At 44.9% G+C, this 20,166-nt stretch overlaps 1 protein-coding gene across 1 annotated transcript in view; it reads right to left on the reverse strand.

The window, feature by feature from the left end:
* The window catches only part of LOC126282169 (teneurin-m), a 1,262,550-nt gene that overhangs the window by 656,035 nt on the left and 586,349 nt on the right, over positions 1 to 20,166 (reverse strand). Inside the window, exon 2 of the mRNA XM_049981693.1 lies at positions 1,675 to 2,064. Within this exon, the coding sequence (XP_049837650.1) occupies positions 1,675 to 2,064 (390 nt within the window). The remainder of the gene's footprint in view (positions 1 to 1,674; positions 2,065 to 20,166) is intronic.

Consider the following 20,166-nt stretch of genomic DNA (forward strand, 5'->3'; position numbering starts at 1 on the left):
AGCCTCAATTGTTAAAAATTTTCCACGTTTTTATTAGGGAGCTTTCTCGTCACTCTCCACAATGGCATGGAGACTGCATGGGAGTGCTCTCTTTTCCTAAAGACCAGTACGTTAGGTTTTGTTCACTCTCGCACGTCGATAGCGCCGTTTGCGATAGTGCCAAGAGTACAGCCACTCGACCAACGAGGAGTTTTTTATTTTCACTGTCGATCGGAGGAGCCCTCGTACATCACACTGACGGTTCTGCCGAAGTTATTTATTTATTAATATCAACGTTTCCTGGCGTAGTAAATTACTGAAAGATGGTATTTATGACCTGTAGACTCCTCCTAAAGTTTTAGTAGCAAAAGGCAACGTTCGTTAGCAAATAATTATTAATCACAACTACTTGATTCGTGCCAGAGTAAGTGTGCTTTCCCTACGCACCTCTTTGCTGACGTCACAAGCAATTTCATTATCAGCACCTCATCCCACTTGCTCCGAAAACGCCAGATGGTCATCTGCCTTTGCTAGCCAGCGTGGGAACCTACCGCTCGCTCCTTACTGCAGAGAAGGTACATTCAGTCCACGTGTGTGAAGTAGCAAAACTGAAAATGAAGTAAGATGCGCTCTTATCTGCAGATAGTGGTTACTTTAGAATAAGAAGCCAGAATGCACGTGCACATGCTTGTTTTCGATGAAATCACGTGAGTTTTCTTCAATTTATGTAGGCTGCAATGCTCATCAGGAAGGAATCTCTCTCGATTTATCGTAACAAACTTAGGCAATTCAGAAACATACAGGGTGATCAAAAAGTCAGTATAAATTTGAAAACTTAATAATCCACGGAATAATGTAGATAGAGAGTAAAAATTGACACACATTCTTGTAATGACATGGGGTTTTATTAGAACAAAAAAAGTTCACAAAATGTCCTGCAGATGGCGCTGGACAGCAAAACGTCAGTAACTGCTACCATGACGGGTGAGAGGTACGCCGATATATTACAGAATCGCATCATTCCCAGCTTGGCTGATTAAAACCTGCTGGAACGTACGATGTTTATGCAGGATGGCGCTCCACCCCATATTGCTAGACACGTGAAAGATCTCTTGAGCGCGTCGTTTGCTGATGATCGTGTGCTCAGCCGCCACTTTCGTCATGCTTCGCCTCCCAGGTCCCCAGGCCTCAGTCCGTGCCGTAATTTGCTTTGGTGTTACCTGAAGTCGCAAGTGTATCGTGATCGACCGACATCTCTAGGGATGCTGAAAGACAACATCCGACGCCAATGCCTCAACCTAACTCCCGACATGCTTTACAGTGCTGTTCAGAACATTATTCCTCGACTAAGCTATGGTTGAGGAATGATGGTGGACATATTGAGCATTTTCTGTAAAGAACATCATCTTTGCTTTGTCTTACTTTGTTATGCCAATTGTTGCTATTCTGATCAGATGAAGCGCCATCTGTCGGACGTTTTCATGAACTTTTCTATATTTTTGGTTCTAATAAAGCCCCATGTCATTCCAAGCATGTGTGTCAATTTGTACCTCTCTATATACATTATTCCGTGATTTACTCGGTTTTCAAATCTGTACTGACTTTTTGATAACCTGGGACGGTGATCGGCACCTTGCTGCCATGTACTGCAGTTAAGTATAAGCAGTCAGGGGCGTGCGGCGCAGCGGGACTGACCGTTGTGGACGAGAAGCGTGGAGTCGCGCGCGAGGGCGAGCTCGGAGTCGGTCAGCGTAGCGTCGGACGCATTCTCGGAGGTGGGCGTGTCCGAGAGGCCGCCGCCCCCGCCGCCCCCGGCGCCGGCCGCCGCGCCGCCGCCGGCCTGTATCTGCGCGTACTGCTGCTGCTGCTGCTGGTGGTGGTGCAGGTGCTGCAGCTGGTGCTGGTACTGCGGCTGGACGGCGTGCCCGTACAGCTGGTGGTGGTGGAGGTCACGGTCGCGCTCGCGCTCGCGGTGGTGGTGGGCGGGGTGCCGCAGCGAGCGGTAGTCCGGCGCCGCCACCGACGCCGCGCCCGGCTCGCCTTCCGAGCCGCTCAGGCTGTACGCCGGGTACAGCCGGCCCTTCCCTGTGGACAGAGTGGCCGCCGTCTCAGTCTCGAGTCGACACGGAGCGCAGCTGTGGGGAACGATTCCAGGGAACTTTGGAATGTGGACAGCTACTCGAAACTTGCTCCGCATGTACGCAAGTGAGGCACTATCTTTTATTTGTTTGGGAAACATACGTTCCACAGGGACACTTTTTATATATTCACCGCCTCACCAAAAAATGGTTCGCCCCCGGTAGCTGAGTGGTCAGGGTGACAGACTCTCAATCCTAAGGCCCCGGGTTCGATTCCCGGCTGGGTCAAAAATTTTCTCCGCTCTCAGTGACTGGCTGGTGTGTTGTTCTAATCATCATCATTTCATCCCCATCGACGCGCAAGTCACCGAAGTGGCTTCAAATCGAAAGACTTGCACCAGGCGAGTGGTCTACCCGACGGGAGGCCCTCGTCACACGCCATTACATTAACAAAAAATAGAAGCACCCCGAAGACCTGATGTGATATAAATGTAATTTCGTACACCAGGCATTGGCGACCTTCGGTGGCCAGCAGGCCTGATCCATACAACTAAATCTCTCGGGTTACCTCGTCAAGTGGCATGACAGCAGCGCTCCTGGCGTTTAAAATCGAAATTATAACGTCTGATGTTAGTATCCATGGTTAACGTAACTGTATGAATGGCACTCTTTTCCCCAGACATCACACCAACAAATTATACCTCAAAACACGCTTTTTTGAGAGTACAGTCATTTTATGTTGACCTGGAAATCAATAACTACTGAGAACAAAGTGAAATACGACTACATGGTAAATGGATACAGCTATGAACCTTATGAAGAGCCGATAGAAGTCACTTCCTAGCAGTGCCCCTGCCGAGCGGTAATGAAAACACTGCTTTATGGCACTCGTACTTTTTAATTGCAAACAAAAATCCTCCCAAATTCGTAACGATTGCGTGGCCTACGCTACAGTTGATTATACGAATTGGAGAGTAATATTTTAATTTCGTCGTTCCTCAGTCGTCCTGTAAGTTTTTCGAAAAACTTATTGTATATGAAAGTGGCTTTTCATAATATATTCCTTCATAACAGATAGTGATCCCCTACACCACCAGCAAACTTACTGGCAAAGAAATAATTCACCGTACATTTCTCCTGGAATTGGCGATACTTAGAATGTATTTTTCTCTTCTTAGTGTCAGATATTTTGCAAATAAGCCCAGTACAGATGCACGGGAACATTAGCATGAAATTAAGAAACAACCTGCTCAGAACTTTACAAGTCAACCAACGGCAGAAATCTATGCTACCACGTTTGTGATATATCAATGTGTAGCACAGACATTTGCAGTAAGCAGTACAGAAAATACCGTGCATATCGTCAGCACTGATCCAGTGATCCACAGGCTAAAATACTTCTCCTTGCAGCTCCGGCGAGGTATTCAGCTGTTTTCAGCAGTCATCATACGCATATGGGACATAACTTCGTGCTCATACTACAAGCGTGTTTCTCTTTGTATTAAAATCCAGCGGCGGTGAAATTGTCATGTGCTTGTGGACAGTAAGCAAACCAGAGACGTCCCGTGCGTCAGCGGAATTTTCCAAAATGCTGCCAGGCAGTGTACATGACCAGCGCCTCATTCTCTGTCCCATGGATTTCTTTCACGGGCGGGGTTGAAACCATTCGAGGGCCAGAGCCGACCCGTCGACCGCCGGTTGCCCACCCGAGTCGTATAGTGGACACCATCGGTATGTATGTAAATGATAACAGTTGCATTTCTCTATGACACATACAAAGGACCCCAGAGTGCATCAGCGTTGTTCATGATTAGTGTTGTCACCAAGCCTGTTACGGTACATGAAGCGCGTGAAGACCGCTAGGTGTAGAATGAGCACAGTGAAGGACACGGTGGTGCCGCGTACTCGTGTGAGACATCGTTATCAGCTTATGACAGTGTTTGAAATGGGCGTCATTGTCGGTCCTCATAAGTGCCGATTGGTTGAATCGTACGATATTCGATTTGTAGGGAATATGGATGCCACTGTGGCCTGATGTTGGAATGCGTGAGAATGTGAGGGCGCGTATAGCTTTTGCGAAGCTTCTGTTCGACCACGTCAGACAAGCACAAGAGAAGATGGCCGTAGTGTGTACCAAGCACACTGTAGCTTCTTCATATCTGCGTGTGCCATCTGAGAACAAGTAATGGACTCCCTGCAACGTTGTTTCATATCACACCGTTGGTCGGAGGTTAGAAGCACCCAGACTAGGGAATTAACGTTCCATGCGCATACTGCTGTTAACATCAAAACAGTAACAGAAACGGTTATTTTTAGAATGACGCCATGACTGGGAAGTATGGACTGTTGATAAATGGCGTCTCACTGTGCTCAGTTATGAATCATGGTTCTGGACTACCACGGAAGACCTGGATGAGCTCCCATTCTTCCTGTATTTTGGAGAGGTGCAGGGATGTTGCATAATGGTGAGGGGAGTCATCGAATATGAATTCAATTCATGGCTGGTAGTGACTGAGGGAATGTGACGGAGTACCGTACGTCATGGACATCTAGCGTGATCTTGTGTTAACCCTGATGCGACGGTATCGTGATGTCATTTTTCAACAGGACAATGCTGATCCACACATGGTACACCTCTTTATTAACTGTCTGCGTGATTTTGAGATATTACCATGGGCAACGTGTTGTCCCAGTGCGCGATATTCAGGATATCGAGCGAACAACAAAATACAAAAATGAACAATAAGCGCGCCGCCATGTGGCGGGACACGGGCAACGATGTGTGACCAGATGTGGGCGCCGGATTGAGCTGCTACTATGATCCACTCGAGTACCGTACACCGGTCATAGCGGCCAAGAGGCAATAAATGGCCCGTCGTAAGCAAGCAGGCGGTGGGTCGGTGCAAGTAAGCAGCAAGTGAAAAAAAAGGACGAGTTACAACTGTTGATTTACAACAGTAGAGGATAAAGCGGCTTCATGAAACCCTTCCAACCGAATCAATGCGTGATTCCAGGCTAGAGGGGATCTAACGTCACAATGATAAGGGGAAACGTACTTCCAAGGTCTTTGTAAATTCGATCTGATTTTATACTCATTGAAATAACATACATACCCTCTCAGCCCGAGAATATTCATTTCGTTTCGTCCTTCTCTTCCAGGTACTTCAATTTTTTTTCTTTCAGGTAGCGATTTTTTTTCGTTCTAAAGTGCTTGTTAAGAGGCTAAATCATACGTGACTGAGTCAGAAAATGGACACTGTGTGATGTGTTGAACGAAGTATGTCTGATGGTGTCATTGCACAAGTTAACATTGTGTCAGGGAGACTTGGAAATACTTGAGATGACAACCAAAGAACGTCGCAGGAAGAAAGGCGAGAGGAAATTAGACAGGGACAGACAAGAAGGAGTAGAAGTAGAGTCTTAGATCAAGGAAACGTGGAGAGACAACACGAGACGACAGACCACTCATATGAGAACATTGAACGATTCGGTTGGTATGTATAGGATGAACAGACCAGATGAAAGAGTATAGTCATGTCCTGTAAAAGTAGTTATCGATAAGCCAGCTGAACACCGTAAAAAGCCGTTAAGTACGATACGTTATTAAACAGTTTGGATGGTTAACAGAAATCTCTTGAGGCGTTTAAGAGATATGGGTAAACAGTGTGTCCTTCTCTGGCCTTACACTCCACGCATGCCCCAGCAAGCAAACTGTTATATCAATCTTTTGTTCTGAAAATCGTTAGTCGCCTGAAAAAGCATTTTATGTGTTATCACAGCAAGGCATACGATATTTGGAGAGCGAAGGGCCAGTACAGGGTAGCTTACAGGTCACACGTTTCTTGCGCTGATACCATGGTGTGGCACTTGATCAAAATATTCTTAGTTAACAATCAGGATACGAAAACAATGTACCACTGCAGTGCTACATTTGTAATTGGGATTAAGAAAATGGAAAAATCACATAGAGATATTTTATGATTATTATTTTGTTATTAGAAACCAGGTATTAGGTATCATTAGATAATATAGATGCGCCAGGGAAGCAGTGATGGACGACTTGGTTAACTGGAGCAATTCAGCTGCGTCTGCTCTGGAAGTACGCATCTGTATCTGCTGGTATCAGGAAGCATTAGATGTGTAATTAGAAACTAGATGTAGTTCTAATTTCATATAAGCGATTTACAATGCACATATTGAAGTATATCAGTGATATATTACGCTGCAATATGTATCAACAGAGGCTGTATTATGAAGTTACACACCTCAATTTTTACGTAGCAGTTAGCACGGTTTGCCGCAGTCACTGCACAGCAAACCATAGACACGACGACAAATCTATACAATGAAGACTTCCACGTTTTATTTAAATTAGATTATTTTCAGTTAACCCTAACATTGTTATGGATTACTTACTTCTATTTAATGTGGCAAGAGAATTATCGACCACAGCCCAGTTCTGTAAGACTCTTCTACTTCTTTCTGTCGAGTGCATTGCCTGTCCATTCTAAATATACGTTCATTCCAGCTGTCATCCTGGTTCTACGTTGCTGTCTAATTCTGGGTCTTCCTGTTCCTCTTGTTCCATCTTTCACTTTAGAGAATGCTGTTTCAAGCAGTCTATTCTCTGACACTCTTGCTATGTGGCCAGCCCAGTTCAATAATCTTTTCTTTAACACGTCGACGACATTATCATGGGTGTCCGCAGAAATTTATGCAGAAGGGGTCAAATTTTAAAATTTCGTTCCTAACATCAGAGTACTTCAGAAACAACTGTTGATTACTACCAAAAATACCCACAACAAATGGCACTATTAATACTTCTCAAAGTGATGGTACAAGAAACAAACTTTAAAAACACTTATTCAACTGACGCCAGTTAGAATCCTGTTTGACTACAGAATTTCATGTATCTGATCATGTAAATGGATTTTATTGCATTATTTTCAAGCCTTGTGTTTCTTAAAGCTAACTGGCATTGTTGAAAATTCATATAACATATTTGGAAAGCAACATTTTTAAAGTTATTTGGGTATATTGCAGGCGGGCATTCAATAAGATGAATGTGGGAAACTTCCCCAAACAAACTGCCACACACAACTGATATTTAAGGGCCTAGGATTGAGCCGAGGTGAGTCTTATCTCCCTTCCTCCCAGCTTGATACATTATTGTGCAATCATGGCAACTCGAATGGTGAATACGTAATTCCGTGACTGCCTGTTGTGTTGAACTGCACCAATGGCATTTGAGAAAATCCCATTTCTTGAGGAGGCTATCATTTCTACTTTGATTTTTTACACTTTTTCCCGCTCTGCAAATAGACTACTGTGGCCTCAGCGAACCGTGACGGTTCTTCTATTCCCACAAGGAAATCGTGAACTATTATTGCGACTAAACGGTGCAATATCAGAAGGGATTGTTCTTGTGGGAGTTAAAGGTCCCTTTCCGGAAATAATAGAGTCTTTAAGGGGAAGGGACAGAGATTATTTGAAAAATGTCAGATTACCGCCTTGAGCTGCTGGTAAAATACTTTGTTTATACAAGCAGTTTCAGTCGTCTGACCATCATCTCGTACCCAAACATGAATATAAATGTAGGTAAACAATACCTGAATTACAATAGAATAGATATGCGCAAGAGACATTCATTGCACACGTATAAAAAAATGATACCCTAAATGGTTACCTGCTGTACAATAAAACAGCGTAGAAACATTTTGAAAAGTAAACTGTAAGCTCTGTTCATGGCTTGTACTATCTTTGCTTCAGACAAATTCCTCTTAAGTATTTTTGTGTTTCACTAGTAATCGTTATACTAGCGTATAATTCGAGAAATAATTTTCCTCCTAGTGGCGCCAGAACAATTAGATGATCAAATCTGGAATTTAATTTGACTGTAATATCTATGAGATGAAGTGAAGGGCACGAAGGTCTTATCCTACCAATACTTTTTCCGTGAATGTATGAATTCACATGTTCGTGTACTACTGTATATATATGTCGTTAGGAAACTGCCAAACCATGAAGTCTGCCCTCGGTCCGCAAGTCATCTTCTGTTCTATGCTACCGCTAGAGGCGAGCTTGTTTAATCTGCTCCTGACAAGGGCAATCTCTGAAGTACACGACCCGTAACCCGGTGACGAGGATGGGTTGCCTCCGAGCTGAGGGTGTCCTCTGAAGTCAGTGTTTTTCTTCTCCAAGGATGCAGGCATATACTACAGTCGGTTTGCATAAAAACACATTGTAACGGAATTCTGATCACAACAAGGGAACAAAACAGAACACTACTGTGTTTTGGTAACTGATCCTGTTAGTCGTTCTCCTGTTGTCACTTTCGTATTGGCACAGAGCGTATATTCTAGGACGCGGTGCGCGATAGAGTGCTCTCGTGGAAAGACGGTCAGATGTAGCTGTGCTCATCGGTCGCGGAACGGAAATCAATTGAGGCCAGTAGGTATAGTGTTGCATATCGCTTCACTCTGTGTATGCTAACTAGACCGTACTATATGCAGAATAGTCAGAATTGCGGTGGCGGTCCACCTCAATTTGCAGAATGCAGTCTGACACAGGGAAACTCATTTCGCGAATTGAATGGTTGGCTACGATAGCAGTGGGGCGACGGTCGGCTGCTGCCTGCCCCATCAGCTACTAATTGAAACCTGAAAACTGACAATATCGTAATCGCTGCACTCATCTCTTCGTTGTGTGGAAGAGTATGCTCAACGTTTTTCGCCTTCCCTCGTTACAAAGTGCGTATCATCCTGCAGTCTGCGCTAATCGTTGGTGCACTGTCAAAAGCTCGCATTTTTATAAATCAGGTATCGCAAATAGTTTTTAAGAATAAAACATGCAAACAACTCTGTTAGATGCAGAAATGAATCCCAGCTTAAATTAAACACGAAATAAAAGAAAGTGAACAGAGAGTATGACATTTAGGCAGTGAGTGAATTTCAGATAATCACAATGTCGTGAGTTGAAAAACTGCATGATATGAATTCTGAGTTATGGGAATTTAGATTATACAAGTAATTTAGATTTAGAATTTAGATTGTCCAAGTTAGTATTCGTTTTAATGATCAGCGATATTCCAGAAACTTTGCGCTATCATCAACAGAAAGATGAACATTGAATTCTGAAAAAGGCTCGAAACTGTAACATGCAAGTAAGGTTAATAATAAACATGTACAGTATTTCTGTGTGTGCCTCTATAAGAGATGAGCATAGACGAGACGAAACTAGCTTTGGCTTGGTATACAATAATGTAAAGAAGATCTTACCGAACCTAACATTCCGGAAAATATTTACTTAATAAAAGTACTGAATCATTATAGCTCATAAAGTATTTTGACATAAAATAAGAACAGGCTTCGTAACAGTTGGTTTTGAGTTCCAATAATTTAGTTTCCAAACACGGCTCCTTCGAAATGAAACGTGACATGGTGTGCTAAATATCGGTTTAAATGTTTCAATTTTTGGCCGAAATGTGTGTTTATCCGAGACGATGAGAGTTGTTTAAAAACAACATAAACGGAAGAATGAAGAGTTAACTTTGGATTAGTATTATATTAGAGGTGTTTGCGTTTTATCAACAAACATTCTCTTGGTGAAGTTGCAATTAATGGTTCTTAATCTCAGATAGTATTACGAGAGAAATTTTACAAGGGGACTTCTATAATTAAGTTCCTTTTCTTAAATCTTCGTTTCTTAAATCTTCTTTTTCTTAAATCTTCCCCCTCTGAGGAAAGCATCGTCATTTTCAGACAGTAGTTGCAGTTTGTTCTGTGATGTCACAACTTATTTAGGAGAGTTTCAGTGCTTATTTAATTTCAATGGGTTTTGTTGTAAACGGGTGAGGGTAAAACCTCCCTACCGAAAAATCTCTGGTGCGATGATGTACGATGTTATAGTGCCTGTGTCATTAATAAGTATGACGCAATTTTCATTTGGGCACTGCGGTCACTGCAGCCATTAGGAAATAAATGGAATGTATTTGTACCTGCGAATATGGACAACCATGAGTTGTATAAAGGAATGACGAGAATGAAAATTTGCACCGAACTGGGACTCGGTCCCAAATTTTCCGTTTACCGCAAGCGGTGGCCTCCCCATTACGGTACCCGAGCACATTTCATGGTCAGACCCAAACTTCAGGGCCCACTGAGAGATATGGGCCCTGCAACGAACTTGTGACGTCACACTAGTAGGCTTAACCGCCACACCTCGCGAACGCTGGGCTCCGTGCAGGGCCCATGGAAAATCAATAAAGGTCTTAATATTATCGTGTGTGATCGAGAGCTTGTATGTGTTTGAAGTATTTAAAAAACACAGTCAAGAATTATTAAAAGTATATGAAATAGTTACTCGTTCCCTCCTGAGACTCGTAAAACCTACAGTGCCACGTGCTACGACTTACAAGCCACGGCCTGTCTTTCTCGTGGACCCCGCCAATTTTCCATACGTCGTCAAAAAAATGTGTCTGTAAAACGGGTAGCCTAATGGTACGGCGAGCGCTAGTGATAAGCGGGAAATCAGGGTTCGATTGCCGGTCCGGCACAAATATTCACTGTCGTCATTCCATTATACAGCTGACAATTGTCCACGTTCGCAACTGCGAATGCATTTCATGTAGCAGGTGAGATTAGTTGCCTGATGTTATGGCGTTTGTTTCTCTTTGTTATCATTGATATACTAGAAATTTCGCCCATGTGATATTTTAGTCTCATTCTATGGACATTACCTGAACACGATAGCTTGATCAGTTGTCTGGTATATCCAGTAATTGAATCATCCCTGGTCCGTGTGGGTAGCTTTGATCTACGGATGGTCTTGCTGACTTCTTCATAATCTAGAGGCATGTGGTGAAGTCAGTCTGATATGGCTTCTAGAATGATGCAGTGAGGAAAATAGTGGTTGGACTTTAGAAACATGAACGTTGTACGATCATGTTGTACATAGAGGATGTTCTGTGATCCCGTCGTGAATTAGTTTGTAAGTCAGAATCTGGCGCATTGTTCTTAGACTCGCTCGAGTATACCTGTGGTGTTGATTGTTTCGTTACACATTATTATGTCAGGCCAAGTAATGTCTATTGATTGCTGCACTACACTTCAAAGCGACAGAGATACACGAAATTGTTTTTCAACACAATCGCCAGTTGTCTCTAAACAACGGTCGGGACTTTCCTAGGACACGGAATCAATCGAGACCCACTGTGCGAACGTCCTCATCGTTGGAGAACTTGAGATGGTGCGGCGTTTCAGTTCCTCGACTGCGTCGATTGCATTCCTTCCTGATAAGTATCATCCAAGTCAGTGCGGTCTTAAACCAATTGTTGGCACCATTTTGCTACGGCTGGATAGGACCCTGCATTTGGGCCATACTAAACTCCGTCCTAACAGCTCTCGGATGACCCTAACGGTACTGCCCGATCGCCGTGTCTTCATCTACATACAGACAACATGTAAGCCGGCCGTTAGGGCTGAACGGTTCTAGGCGCTACAGTCTGGAACCGCGCTACCGCCACGGTCGCAGGTTCGAAGCGTGCTTCGGGCATGGACGTGTGTGATGTCCTTAGGTTAGTTAGGTTTAAGTAGTTCTAAGTTCTAAGGGACTGATGACCTCAGATGTTAAGTCTCATAGTGCTCAGAGCCATTTGAACCATTTGAACAACATGGAATGCGGATGTGGAGTGGCTTGTGGTCAGCACATCGCTCTCCCGGCCGATGGAAGTTTTCGTTGGGCAATGGTCTTTCTTTTTGAATAACGCACTGTGCATACACTGCAAGTCCAAAAACTTCCGAGAATGGTTTTATCCCTGTCGTGCAAGCGACGTCACCGAAGTATCGTGATTAAGCAGTGTTAAGTAGTATACATTCAGCCGTAGTGTACCAGCATTGTGCCACAAATCACAATGAAGCAGTACCCCTAGATTAAGTGTTCAGGACGTTCTATAGAATTTGTTGAAGAAGAAGAAAGTGTGTGTAAAATTAGTCTCACCCACTTTAGCTCCCGAACAAAAAGAAAGACTCCAGTACTCCTGCTGCTATGTAACTAAAATACGAAACGCCGATTATTCTTCTCTGAAAGAAATAATTAGGGTTGACGAGACTTAGTGTTACAATGAGGTGCAGAATGGATCTCTAATAGTTCCCCAAGACCGTAGAAGGTGCGAATTTGAAGTACGAGTTAAAAAACATGCCAAAGGAGGACTTTTCTGCCAGTTTCACATGAATGCATGAACGTTCTCTGCACGGTACTCAACTGAGGGGAGACTATGCAGAACGTCTGAAGCATTAAAACCGCCACCTTTTCTCTGTATTACATTACTTCAGTTTCTAAATTTTTTGGGCTGTGTGTGTGTGTGTGTGTGTGTGTGTGTGTGTGTGTGTGTGTGCTTTTCTGTGGAAAACCTCAGTTATAAAGTTGCGTAAGTAGCGTCGCTGCTATTTTTGGGCGCTACCAAGTGAAATAGCGCTGCCGCAGCTGTCCCAAGCGGGCCACGGACGCCAGTGAGCGCGGAGTGGACCGAAACACCCTTGCAGCAATATCACGAGCCGGTTTCCACATTGCGGGCCAGGGGCCATCGCTCACAATGCCGACGACGCAGCAGAATGGTGGGCCGGTCACGGCAGCTACAGGTTCGTTGTTACACCTTCTGGCCGCCACCTTGTTATGATGTACGAGGGGCCTTCAATAAGTAATGTAACAATTTTTTTCTCGGTCGATTAGGCTGAAAAACGCGGAATTTGTTGTGAGACATCGTGGAATATTTTTTCTCCATCCCCTATATTTTCAAGGAGTTCCGACAGGTTGCGGCTTTACACATAGCCTTAAAAATGGCGTCTGAAATTGAGGTGCGTTCGAAGCAGAGAGCCGTCATTGAGTTCCTATTGGCGGAAAACTAGGGCATCGCATATATTCGTAGGCGCTTACAGAATGTCTACGGAGGCCTGTCAATGAACAAAAGCGTAGTGAGTCGTTGGGCGAGGCATGTGTCAGCATCGCAACAAGCTCGTGGAAACCCGTCCCATCTCCAGTGCGGCGGGCGGCCGCACGCAGATGTGACTTGTGACTCCCACAAAGTTGATGGGTGCCGACACTCTTCTTCGAGGTGATCGATTAACCAAATGCGAACACCTCGCTACCCAGCTGGACGTCCCTGTTTGAAGCGATAATACACTAGTCCACCAGTTTGGCCGTCAAAGGTGTGTATCCGCAGGATTCCTCATTGCTTAACATAAGACTTCCACCTGATTCACGCAGGTCGGAATGGCCAAGCGGTTCTAGACACTACAGTCCGGAACCGCGCGACCGCTACGGTCGCAGGTTCATATCCTGCCTCGGGCATGGATGTGTGTGATGTCCTTAGGTTAGTTAGGTTTAAGTAGTTATAAGTTCTAGGGGACTGGTGACCTCAGCAGTTAAGTCCCATAGTGCTCACAGCCATTTGAGCCATCTGATTCGCCCAATGAAGGATTCACTCCGCGGGGATGGTTAAGCCTTAACAGATGGCACAGCAATCGAGTCACGTGCTAAACCGGATGGGCACTGCCTCTAAGTGAGCAGAAGGCACCAGAGAACACTGTTTCATGTGGACATTGTATGTAAACATGGGAAAAGGTGAGGACGTGAGAGAGTGGCAAAAAGGGGCAATCGTGTTTAACTTAACTGTGACAATATGGTGTGTGGAGTTGCTGATTTGTTTCGCAGCGGACTGTTCTACGCATCTGGAAGCAGTGCTGTAACACATGTGGCCAAGAAACACGACGGCAACCTTCTTGTCGGAACGATAGATCCTGACTGAGAGGGACCAGAGACGCGTTTCAGAGCATGCGAATCAAAATCGCTTCCACATCAGACAGGAATTGCTGCCTGCCGTGAATGAAGGTCCGTCTCCACCTGTTACCGAGTGAACATAGCGACGAAACTGCGAGCAATTAATATTTGGAGTCGGTCAGCTCCCAAGAAGCCACTGCTCACCAAGGCACATAACGCCGCGCGTCTTCAGTTGGCCAAAAATCATCGAACGTGGACAGTAGCTGACTGGCGAAACGTAGTGTGATCTGACGAATCACGTTTTTGCCTATATTCAAATGACGCACGTCGTCGAGTACACCGGAGGGCAAATGTAGCATTGCTTGGTGAATGTGAGCAAGGTCAGGTTGAAGCCGGAAGTGCGTCTGTGCGCAGCGACAATCAAGTAGCCTACAACATACAAGGAACACACGGCATGCGGTCAGAGGGACTTTCATTCGTCAGCGCCATCTACAGTGGCAACGATGATTTTCCGGACACGTATTCATGGGACCTCCTTCCTCCATTTGCAGTCAGGAATTCAGGAATTTGCCAGTGCAGTTTTTCGGTTTTATTAATGTTTATCCTGTATATTTCCAAATTTCCGAAAGTTTTCCACAGAATCCTTTGAAATTTTGACCACAACGTGGAATTGGAATATGTGTGGGTGGTTATATGCTTATTTTTAAATATATGTTTAAACAAACAGTTTTTTAATAAATTTAATAATAGGGAAACGTTGATACGTGACTACTAACGTGAACCAGGACAATTATTTACTCATTGTGATTGATCAGGCGTTGCCTTTTAGTCAATATCTGGATGATGAGTACGCTGTTGATACCCCTATTCTTGAAAACTACAACAGCAGGGGTCACCGGGCAGGAGGAATATATGGATATGTGACTCGTTTTCTGAACACTCCTTCACCCTATTGCAACTGGACCGGTCTGCAAAATCACCTGATTTGAACGCCACAGAAAACCTACAACAGCGGGTGAAAAGCCAACATGAGCATCTCCGCAAGTTGTTGATGCCAGATCGTCAGCGAATGGGTTAACCTGACAGCGACGCTCCTGCTCAAGCTACTGGACTTACTTCCTAATCGAATCCTAGTGCTTTCCAAGTCCAGGGGCGGAACTACACGGTATTAAACGATGCTTGTAATGATTTCTCTAGGTGTGTCTGAAGCTTTTGTCCGGTTAGCTTACTTAAGAGTGACGAGAATATGAAAACATACAGCAAGTGCAGTGGCAGCAACAAGGGTCGCAGTTCGAGCGGGGCAGCTAAGAGGGCGCTGTGAAACGGCCCTTAACGAGCTGACGACGAGCAGCGAACTCGCAGCCCGGCGTCCGCAAACAGCGGCGACCAGGCGCATCGCCGTTCACGTGGACACAGGGGCAGCGCGGTACAGGAGCCGGCCGCACCGCAGCGTAATCTGCAGGCGGGAGGCCGCCTGCGCAGTACTTTGCGGCAATTACCGTAACGCGGCTGCGGCCGCGGCTGCCGGCGCACGTTTAATTAATCTGCAGCGCGCACCAGCCGTGGCACACGTGTGGCGCACGTGCTGCGCCACGCTGCGGGGCTGCGTGCCACCCGACGGGCGTCCGCGGCGCGGAGGGACCTCACAGGCAGCTTCTCCATCCACAACGCCGCTCGGGGGCATTCTGTTTACGGCACTGCCAGGGGAAACGCGAGTCGTTACCGAGCTCTGACCGCCATAGTATTACCGCCCTAAAATTGACGACTAAATTCTATATCGTGTGTATTCGTTACTGTAGAGATACACGTGCGTGTGTGGTCTTCAGTCCAGAGACTGGTTTGATGCAGCTTTCCATGCTACTCTATCCTGTGCAAGCTTCTTCATCTCCCTGTACGTACTGCAGCCTACATCCTTCTGAATCTGCTTAGTTTATTAATCCCTTGGTCTCCCTGTACGATTTTTACCTTCCACGCTGCCCTCCAATACTAAATTGGTGATCCCTTGATGCCTCAGAACATGTCCTACCAACCGATCCCTTCTTCCAGTGAAGTTGTGCCACAAACTTCTCTTCTCCCCAATCCTATTCAATACCTCCTCATTAGTTATATGATCTACCCATCTAATCTTCAGCATTCTTCTGTAGCACCACATTTCGAAAGCTTCTATTGTCTTCTTGTCCAAACTATTTATCGTCCATGTTTTACCTCCGCCGGCTGCGGTGGTCTAGAGTTTCTAGGCGCTCAGTCGGGCACCGCGAGACTGCTACGGTCGCAGGTTCGAATCCTGCATCGGGCATTGATGTGTGTGATGTCCTTAGGTTAGTTAGGTTTAAGTAGTTCTAAGTTCTAGGGGACTGATGACCACAGATGTTAAGTCGCATAGTGCTCAGAGCCATTTGAACCACACGTTATTTTCGTTACTGAACATTATTACTTACGTAGCCACTACTTGTTTCATAAGTTCGTAGCGTTTTTGTTTTGCATATTGGTATTCCGGTAGCTGTGGCTTCATTTATCGATTGTCATTTCTTATTTGTGGTTCACTCTTGTTGTCAAAGTTTACTTATTGTCATTTTGTCATTTTGAGAAATGTGGACGCTAGAAAATGGTAAGCCAAGTGCAGAAATCGAAACCTTTGCGACATATTCTTCTGTTTGAGTTCAGTAGAGGGGTGACAGCAGCTGAGGCAGCCAGGAACATTTGCTCCGTGTGTGGGAATAATGCGGATAGACGGAGAAAGAAAAGAAAATTGTTTCTTCTTTTAAGGAGGATCGTTTCAACATTAGTGACTTTCCACGTTCAGTAACTTCGGGGTTTGATGAAGATCGCTTAAACGCATTAATCCAGTATAATCCACGTCAGCGTATTCGAGGATTGGCAAAAGTTATGAACTGTGATCCTTCCACTATCGTGCGAATTTTGCATGGAGATGCATCGGGATTTTGGGTACGTATGCTCTAAGCCAAAGCCAGAAAAATCGGCTCATCATCAACTGGCTCATGAACAATACCAACGGTTCCTATACTGTATCGTAAGTGGTGACGAGAAACGGCGTCTTTGTGCTAAAATAAGGAAAAGTAAGAAAAGCCCGAGGCCAAATAAAGCAACAGCTCCCCATATAAAGACCTGCGTTCACTGACTAAACTTAGTGTTATGCATCTGATGGGACAGCGACGATAGGGTGTACTACGGATTGCATCCCCGAGGTGTAACCATCATTGCTAACATTTATTATCAACCACTGAGACTTTTGCAGACAAGACTGCGTGAAGTGATGCTATTTCACAATAATGCCCGTCCGTATTCTGCAAGACTGACAAGAAACACTATACAGAGGTAGGGTTGGGAAGTCATTCAGGAACCACCTTGTTCACCTGATCTTGTGCCCTCAGATTTTTCACAAACAACCTTCAAGGAACTTCCTTTCTGGATGAAAATGGGCTTCGAACATGGCTCGACGAGTTCTTCGCCTAAAAACCATGGGGTTTCTACAATCGCGGAATGGAAAAGTTATCCCAGCGTTGGCAGACTGGCTAAATAGTGAAGAAGAATATATTACTGACGGCTAAAGTCTCTGTTATCTGTAGCTGTTGTATTTATTAAAATTACGGGAAAAACTACAAACTTATCCACCAGCCAAATAAATGCAGGATTATCGATAATCACATCCGAGATTTCAGAAGCCAAATGTGTGTATACTACTGAAAATACAGAGAGCAGACAATGTCCCTGGCTATATCATCGCTCCAAGTTTTTAACTCATATTACAGACGATCAATATGAGCAACGTTTGTGATACGGCAAACGTCAATACATGCTTGCCATCCACTGAATTCGCTGACACAAATTGCGTGGGAAGGCGTGACAGAAGCTCGCTTTGTAAATCTGTTCATTGGGTTGTCCATTTGCACGCGCAAGCTAATTCGATGCGACAATACAGAACAGATGGTTTGTCTACATCAACGTTTCCCAAACTGCGTTTCGCAGAACTCTGGTGTTCCGCATGAAGTGAATAAGTGCTCTGCGAAAAACTATTAATGACATGCCGTTTGTTTCAACATTTTGACGATACTTTTCTTTAAATTTTATTATGGTACCAGTGTTATTACAAAGCCTATTCGTTCATTAAAGTCCAAACGGTCACGAAATGGCAACTTCTGTAAAAATAAAAATGTTTTATTTGCAACATTTAGCTAAATATTGGAGCTACTTCTCTTCACAATCGCCGTTACAACTTAGACTTTTATCGTAGCGTTTTGCCGAATTTCCAATACCTTCTTCGTAGAAGGCAGCCGCCTTTGGTTTTCGCCAGTTCTGTAAGCTAGTCAACAGCTCGTTGTCTGTGCCAAAATGTTGTCTTCATAGCCAGAGAGTAGAGATGAAACTCAGAGGGGAGCCAAGTCCGGGCATCCTATCGTAAACGCTGCTGGAGCGTCTTCTTTGCCTCTATAGTGTGCGGTCGAGAATAACATGAAGAAGGGAAATGTATGACAGTTACGTTATGTGGACTGCGCGAAATCGGGCGAAATCTCTTAGCAGGAACTCATAGTTGGTGGGAGACACTATTTTCTAGGCATCTCTACAGGTTCACTGTGCGCTCAGAACTAACAAGAGCGAACACGCGATCGAAGCCCATGCTTGAAGATACTGCCCAACGCATCTCTGCAAAGCTTCATCACATTTTCACTGTGGTTTTGCGAGCGAGCGGACGTTACTTTCCAAATAGCCCTCCTAAATATGATTTTAATTACTGAATAAATCACCTTTTCTTATTCTGTAATTACATCAGATCAATAAACACAGCTGTTGAGTGGTGTGGAATAACTTTCAACGTTAGTACTAATTTTCGAAACTTTCCTTTGAGTCGTTCTCATTAGGGTAAGGGTGCTGGTGAGGGGTCAGAATACACAAATGCGAGCTACATCTAGGAGCGGTAGCTTTCGGTACCCAGGAGACAGATCTCATTATTAAATTTTGATCATTGCACCGCCACATTAGAGTACGCGGTAGAAGTCCGCGGAGTGGTGACGTGTCCGGTGCAACCAGAGCAGACACGGCGACTGGGGAAACATTTGAGGCAGTCCTCCCATCCCCTCCCGGTGACAAGAGTCCACCTGCCCGAGTCCGCCCAGAGCGGCGCTGAGATCCAAGTTTAATCGTGCCCCGTGTTTGAGTATCAATACTTAATCCCGTAACGTATCGGAGGCGGGCCCGCCTGCTGCAAAGTTAATCGCCGCTCGCATGCGGGGCAGGCGAGCTCTGACGTAGAGACGCCAGCAGCAGTCTTTACGGAGCAGTGAGGTACTTAGGTGCACCTGCTTTCTCGATAGTGGGAATCTCTGTTTTAAAGGCCCCAGTGCTAAGTAAGTGGTTTTCGCAAAGCTGAGGAAAACCAGGGAATGGCGGAAAACTCGGATAATTATAGAATTTAATGAAAGGCGTGCTGCAGGATACTTACCACGGAGCAGAGAAATTGGTTTTGCGCGACTGTGTTTCATGTTTTATGTTCGTGCTAAAAACGTCTCTGAAATGCACACGATTGATGTTTGGGTTCAATGCAGCAGAAGTAAAATCAATGCGGTTGATGATAGCCACGAGCAGCGATGCGAACACTCAATGACTCGTGAGGATGCTAACGATGAACTAGAATTTAGCGTCACTTCAATGATGAGGATTTTAGAGGACGGAAAAGTAAATAAGCTGTGAACTGTATCGGTATTTCTAGACTGAATTGCCACTCTGTAGCGGAATGTGCGCTGACATGAAACTTCCCGGCATATTAAAAGGCGTATTGGAATTGTGTGTCGAATCGGGATTCGAATCTGGGACCTTTGCCTTTCACGTGAAAATAGTCTAGCGACTGAGCTATAGAGGCACGCCGGTCGCAGTGGCCGAGCGGTTCGAGGCGCTTCAGTCTGGAACTGCGTGACCGCTACGGTCGCATGTTCGAATCCTGTCTCGGCCATGGATGTGTGTGATGTCCTTAGGTTGGTTAGGTTTAAGTATTTCTAAGTTCTAGGAGACTGATGACCTCAGATGTTAAGTCCCATAGTGCTTAGAGCCATTTGAACCATTTTTGTACAGGCACGCACTCACAGCTATACTTCTGCCGCTATTTTTCTTCCAGGTGTGTACGGTACGCAGGGTAACTTTCGTGAAGCTTGAACGACGGAGAGTTGCTGCTGTCTGCATATAGAGTAAATACTGTGCACAAGAGTGAATACGATCCTCTTATCATCTACACAATTTTGACCACAGAAATTTTGGACATCCTTTATGTACAAAATTCATGTAGTCTTCTCCGTACAATACTTCATGTTGTCACCGTTCCGTC

The sequence above is a fragment of the Schistocerca gregaria genome, chromosome 7 (assembly GCF_023897955.1).
Source record: "Schistocerca gregaria isolate iqSchGreg1 chromosome 7, iqSchGreg1.2, whole genome shotgun sequence".
Taxonomy (NCBI): Eukaryota; Metazoa; Arthropoda; class Insecta; order Orthoptera; family Acrididae; genus Schistocerca; species Schistocerca gregaria.